Source organism: Mustela nigripes, unplaced genomic scaffold (genome assembly GCF_022355385.1).
Source record: "Mustela nigripes isolate SB6536 unplaced genomic scaffold, MUSNIG.SB6536 HiC_scaffold_20, whole genome shotgun sequence".
Taxonomy (NCBI): Eukaryota; Metazoa; Chordata; class Mammalia; order Carnivora; family Mustelidae; genus Mustela; species Mustela nigripes.
This window is the reverse complement of record NW_026739436.1, coordinates 1,477,263-1,484,364: the sequence shown is the minus strand read 5'-3', so window position 1 is coordinate 1,484,364 and position 7,102 is coordinate 1,477,263. Positions and strand designations below refer to the sequence as shown.

General features: G+C 36.9%; 1 protein-coding gene across 1 annotated transcript in view; it reads right to left on the bottom strand.

The window, feature by feature from the left end:
* Nucleotides 1-5,919: 5,919 nt before the first annotated feature.
* Nucleotides 5,920-7,102, bottom strand: part of LOC132008023 (eukaryotic translation initiation factor 2 subunit 3, X-linked-like) — a 42,085-nt gene continuing 40,902 nt past the window's right edge. Inside the window, exon 12 of the mRNA XM_059386413.1 lies at nucleotides 5,920-6,305. Coding sequence (XP_059242396.1) covers nucleotides 6,242-6,305 — 64 coding nt within the window. The 3' untranslated portion in view covers nucleotides 5,920-6,241. The remainder of the gene's footprint in view (nucleotides 6,306-7,102) is intronic.

The window sequence follows — 7,102 nt, the reverse complement described above, 5'->3', positions numbered from 1 at the left end:
AAGACTGAATCAATAAATGCAGAGATTCTCTTTTTTTTTTTTTTTTTAAAGATTTTTTTATTTGAGAGAGAGAGCGAGCATGAGAAGGGAGAGGTCAGAGGGAGAAGCAGACTCCCCGTTGTGCAAAGAGCCTGATGTGGGACTGGATCCCAGGACTCCAGGATCATGACCTAAGCCGAAAGCAATTGCTTAACCAACTGAGCCACCCAGGCGCCCCAAATGCAGAGATTCTTACCACATACATTATAATGAAACTACAAAAGCCAAAGAGACGTTTACAAATAGAAAAAGAACTTTTGTGCTTCAAAAGACACTATCAACCTATTGAAACTCAACTCATAAAAGAGAATATATGTATATATCTAATAATGTAGACAGAATATAAAAAGAACCTGTAGAACTCAACAAATTAAATCAATTAAAAAAATAAGCACATGATCTAAGCAGACCTTTTCCCAAACAATACAAATCCCCAAGAAGCACATCAAAGGTGCTCAAAATTGGGGCACCTGGGTGGCTCAGTGGGTTAAAGCCTCGGCCTTCAGCTCAGGTCATGATCCCAGGGTCCTGGGATCAAGCCCCACATCAAGCTCACTGCTCGGCAGGGAGCCTGCTTCCTCCTCTCTCTCTGCCTGCCTCTCTGCCTACTTGTGTCTGTCTGTCAAATATATAAAATCTTAAAAAATTCCTAAACACCGCTGGCAGAAATGTCAAATGGTGTGGCAACTTTGGAAAAAGAACATGGCAGTTTCTTAAATGATTAAATATAGTTGTACTATGACCAAGCAGTTCCACTCCTAGGTATATACCCAAGATAAATGGAAACATATGTCTACTTAAAAATCAGTACATGAATGTTTACAGTTTTATTCCTAACAGTCCAAGATGGAAGCAATATAAATGTCCATCAACTGGCAAATGGATAAATATAATGTATATCCATATACATGGATAATGTATATCCATGCAATGAGATATTTGACATTAAAAAAAAAAAAAGAAGGAGCACCTAGGTAGCTCCGTTATGTGTCTGCCTTGGCTCAGATCATGATCTCAGGGTCCTGGGATCAAGCTCCATGTTGGGCTCCCTGCTCAGCAGGGAGTCTGTTTCTCCCTCTCCCTCCACCTCTCCCCCTGCCCATGCTCTGTTATCACTCTGTCTCTCTCTCCAACAAATAAAATCTTTAAAAAAAAAACCCTGCCTTCCTGAGTGTGGCATCAATGAGACTATCTTTCCACTTTTGCTATTTCTAATCTTAAGAAATAAAACCTATAGCATTCTACGTTCATAACATTTAAATAGCATAATAGAGAGGTTCCCTTAGTGAAACTTTATCTTGCATACTTAGAATCCCAATAATTATCACCATCGCTACCACAACCAGTAGTAGTATCTTTCATTCGTTACTTTTTCCCATTTATTTCTTAAAATTTCTTATAGTTCTTTATTAACTTCTCCTTTCTTTTGGGCCTTTCTAGTCACTTTTGCCACCTATATGAGAACTAAAAGTTGGTTTGTACACATTAGAAACAGGCCATATCTGAAGAACTATATCTGTTATTCATTGACAAGAAAAGTTAGTTATAACCATCTGTTTATCCTTTGAAACCATTACCTCCCTGTAAACCATCCCAGTTTTTTAAAGATTTAGATCCTCCCATGGCTATAAATGATCATAGGATGAGCAGTGGACCTTTTACTCCTCATACTTCAGTTGCATGAGTTTTTCACACAGATATATTTTACACAGGGGCACCTGGATGGCTCTGTTGGCTCAGCATCTGACTCTTGATCTCAGCTTGGGTCTTAATAGAGTTCAGGTCTTAAGTCTCAGGATCGCAAGTTTAAGCCTCACATTGGGCTCCACATTGGGTATGAAGCCTACTTACAAAAAAACCAATTATGTGAAAAGAAATATTTTATACAAAATTAAATTTAGAAGAATTAAAGTTGACTTTTGAACAATGCAGGGTTTAGGGCTGCTGATACCTGTGCAGCCAAATCCACATGTAATTTCTGACTCATCCAAAACTTTCTGAACAGTCTACTGCTGACTAGAAGCCTTAGCGATAACGGTCAGTTAATACATACCTTGTGCATGTATTATATATTGTATTTTTTAGAATAAAATCAGCTAAAGAAAAATATTGTGAGGAAAATAAGTTTTATAATACTTATTGTAAAAAATCCATGTTAAGTGGACCCACATAATTCAAACCTTGATGTTCAATGTTCAACCACACTAAATTTCCAGAAAGATTATAAGAAAAGCTGAATATGTTCTTGCAATGACCTTATTATAGGGCAATTCTTATGTCAAATACAGACCTTATGATCTACAGCCTGTCTCTAACTTCTTTGTTGGTAAAGGACCAATGACACAGTATAGACTATATATCCTAGTTTGGCTGAAGAAACCAGTTCATAATATCTTACAGGAACACAAACGTGAATACTTCTTTAAAAAAAAAAATTTTACCTAGGCATCTGGGTGGCTCAGTTGGTTGAGGTCTGTTTTTGGCTCAGGTCATGATCTCAGGGTCTTGGAATGGAGTCCTGCATCAGGCTCTCTACTCAGTGGAGTCTGCTTCTCCCTCTACCCTTACCCCATTTGTGATCTCTCTCTGTCAAATAAGTAAATAAAATCTTTTTTTTTTTTTTTAAAGATTTTTTTTATTTTTATTTATTTGACAGAACACAAGTAGGCAGAGAGGCAGGCAGAGAGAGAGGAGGAAGCAGGCTCCCTGCTGAGCAGAGAGCCCGATGCGGGACTCGATCCCAGGACTCTGAGATCATGACCCGAGCCGAAGGCAGCGGCTTAACCCACTGAGCCACCCAGGCGCCCATAAGTAAATAAAATCTTAAAAAAATTTTTTTTTACTTATTTTCAGAAAGGGGAGGGAGAGAAAGAGAGACAAATAAGCAGGGGAGAAGGGCAGAGGTGGAGAGGGAAGAAAGGCTCAATAAAGAGGGAAGCTGACATGAGACTTGGGACTACAACCTGAGCTGGAGGCAGGCTATTAACTGATTGAGCCACCCAGGTGGCCCTAAATATTTCGGATCTTCCAACAGAAATTAAAAAAAAATTAACTCCCAAATGGTTCAATATTGGCTAAAATTACGGTGAAACTAAAGGCTGAAATTTAAGACATACTATTGGTAGACACGGATTTTTGCTGATATAGATACACTAACAGCAGGTAAGTTTTACTAGCCAAAAAAATAATGTAAGACATTTATTTCATTAGGGTAAAAGACAGTTTGTCCAACTTACTTGTACCTAATCTAAACATATGCAAAGCAAAGACTTGTGCAACCGCAGAGGAAATCATGAGGTCTCTATCATAAAGGGAGATCTTAACACAAAGAGAACAAGTACTAAAAATAGTAAGAGAACAAGTAACAAAGTAAGAAAATATGTTAGAATGAAACACTTTTGAATAGCACACTTATGAAGATTTATCTCAATGGAAAATATAAAGCACTGCACCTAACAAATGCAAAATAAACTGTCTAATAGAGGCCGTGTAACTTTAAGATTAAAGTTATAAATTTGGCAATCAAATTACCCAGGTTAGAGTTCCAATTTTGTTATTTAGAGACTTGAGCAAATTTCTTTGACCCTCAGTTGTTTTGGTTTAAAATGGGCATAAGTACACTTGGACCTAGCTAGGTGTGATTTTGTAACAAACTACTATATATAACTTAGTGTGAAATACACAGTAAGTACTTAATATATATATATTTTTTAAAGTAGTCTCCATGCCTCATGTGGGGCTTGAATTGATAATCCAAGGGTGGAGTCGCATGTGCTATGGACTGTGCCAGTCAGTCACCCTAGTACTTAATAAGTTGATAAGTTTTATCAAGCACAAGTTTGAGTAAAATGTGTTTTGTTTTGTTGTTTTTTACACTGCACTTTTAATGAGCTAAGCATAAGGCTACTCCCACTGCTTCTAAAGTTGAGAACCCCTTGTATCTTTTTATTTTTTTGAAAGATTTAATTTACTTTGAGATTAAAAAAAAAAAGACAAAGTATGAATGCACAGCAGGGGAAGAGGTAGAACCAAGAGGAAGAGAATCCCTAGCAGACGCTGTGCTCAGCACAGAGCCTGACGTGGTCCTCAGTCCCCACCCTGAGATCCTGAACTGAACTGAAACAAAAGCCAGATGTTTAATGGACTATGTCACCCAGGCACCCCACAAATGTATTTAAGAACAAAAACATTGTTTTGTCACACCCAGAAAATGCAATCAAACAATTTCGCGTTATGATTCCAGTAGCTTCACAAAGGCAATGGAGTACTTCGAATTTCATATCAAGAATCTTTATAGGGAGGGGAAGACAAACCATGAAACTGTGGACTCTGAGAAACAAACTGAGGGTTTTGGAGGGAAGGAGAGTGGGGGGTTGAGTAAGCCTGGTGGTGGGTATTAAGGAGGGCACGTATTGCATGGCAAACTGGGTGTAGTGCATAAACAATGAATTTTGTAACACACACACACACACACACACAAATTTAAAAAAAAAAAAAAAAAGAATCTTTATAGGGATTACTGATGATTTCAGGGTTGTGGGATCAAGTCCCTAGTGGAACTCTGGATTCAGTGGGGAGCTTGCTTCTCTCTCTCAAGCTAAAATAGATGAATCTTTAAATACAAATACATTTATAAATAAATCCCCAACAGCCTAATGTTAATGTTTAGTGCTTTTTGTTTTTTTTAATAGTAAAACAAATAGTGCATAAGATTTGAATTTCTGTACTATCACAGGGTACCAGTTTTTTTTTTTTAAAGATTTTATTTATTTATTTGGCAGACAGAGATCACAAGTAGGCAGCGAGGCAGGCAGAGAGAGAGGAGGAAGCAGGCTCCCTGCCGAGCAGAGAGCCCAATGCGGGACTCGATCCCAGGACCCTGAGATCATGCCCGAGCTGAAGGCAGCGGCTTAACCCACTGAGCCACCCAGGTGCCCCAGAGTGCCAGTTTTTAAACACTGTTATATACTAGCTAGTTAATGAGTGGATTTAGATTTATAATTATTCAAAATATGGAACCTAAAAAACAGGTAAAATATAATTTACTCCCTTTGGCAAATTGCTTAAAATATCAGCATATTCTGTAAGCTCTGGTTTTTTTCAATATGGATTAAAATGGTATTTTGGCAATTTTGGCAACTGTTAATAACTTCAAGTATTTTAAGAAAAGTGGCAAAAATACTTGCTATATGATAGCAGAAAAAATTACTATTATTAGATTGTGTTTAAATTATATCAAATGAAGAGTTTAGAAAACTATGTTCTTTATCTAGAATTATTTGGTAAAACCGTATTTTCCAGAAAGAAAATACTGTTTTGAGTAAAACAGTATTTGGTTTCAGGAAAAACCAAAGAGAAATCAGTATAGAAATAAAAGGGCTGGGGCGCCTGGGTGGCCCAGTTGGTTGAGTGACTGCCTTCAGGTTAGGTCATGATCCTGGAGTCCTGGGATTGAGTCCCGCCTTAGGCTCCCTGGAGTCTGCTTCTCCCTCTGACCTCTTCCCCTTCTCATCCTCTCTCTCTCTCTCTCTTAAATAAGTAAATAAAATCATTAAAAAAAAAAAAAAAAGAAGAAGTAAAAGGGCTAAGGATAACTGCTTTTAGCTTTCTATGTTCCTATCTAGGAACAGAATAAGAGGAAGAAAAGGTTTGTCCACGTAAATGAGCACTCATACTCTAAAAGACAATTTAATTTAAGCCTACCAATTTCATACTAAATTTTAAAGACAAAGCTGCATTAAAAATGGGGTAGAAAGTGAGCTGATTTTTTAAGAAGACTTTGTGTCTTTGGGTTTTTACTGGTGTAAAATCCCTTCAAGCCTAGAGAATACGCAAAGACGTATCATAAAAAGTAAGAAGAAAAACTTCATTTTAGACAGGTTGAGTGGTACCCATACCTTAGAAAAGGCTGGTTTTAACTGCATTTTTATTTCAAACATGAAGTGATGTATAAATTTGATAATGTTTAACAATAATCAGCTTCTGCTAAAATGTTGGATTAAATCCAAAATTATGCCAATTTTGGCAACTATTGTAGACTTTGTTATTTAGAAGTTAAATCATCACAAGAAGATAAGAATAATGTTACAGCTTCTACTAAACTAAGAACTATGAAATATATTCCGGTATTGCTTTTTGAAATTACAACCCAGGTTAAGAGAAATTGTAATTTCATCTAAATGTGCTATTTAAATGATATTCTTCAGTCATCTTCAACTGTTGGCTTGATGGTTACTCCTCTTCTTATTTGACCCCAACCAATTAAACTGCAAAAAGAAAAGAAATCATGAATTTTTAATCTATTTTATCAGCATCATCATAAAATCTTGACATAACTGATTTTTACTATCTTCTAAATTCAAACCTGTTTCCATAACATGTTCCTCTCTAAAGAAAAATCTGTATTTTCTCCTGAGATTAAGGAGATAATAGATTTGGCTAACATGAATGACCAAAGAAAAGGGAAGAAGTTGTTACCATAAACATGCATACCTTTCTCTAAAAAAAATATTTGTCCTCATTAAATCAGTAAATAAAAGCACTTAATTTCCCTGAAAAGAAGCATGCTACTAGATAAAACACACAGAACTAATTGAAAAAAAAATCACCAGTCCTTTTCTTTTAGGAAAATACCTCTTTTTTAAAAATTCATTTATTTGACAGATACATCACAAATAGGCAGAGAGGCAGGCAGAGAGAGGAAGGGAAGCAGGAAGCCCACTGAGCAGAAAGTCCGATGCGGGGCTCGATCCCAGGACCCTGGGACCTGAGCTGAAGGCAGAGGCTTTAACCCACTGAGCCACCCAGGTGCCCCTGGGAAAATACCTCTCACAATACCTCAAAACATTATAGTGGGCATAAGGGAAATAAATGAAGGGAAATAAAATAAGAAAGTAGAACATATAGTCTGTAAACAGATTATTTTTAAAAAAATTTTAAAAGATTATTTGAGAGAGAGAGAGAGAGAGAGACAGCAAGAGAGGGAATACAAGTGGGGGAGTGGGAAAGGGAAAAGGAGACTCCCTGTTCACCCAAGCACCCCTACTTTTTAATTTTTTAAAAG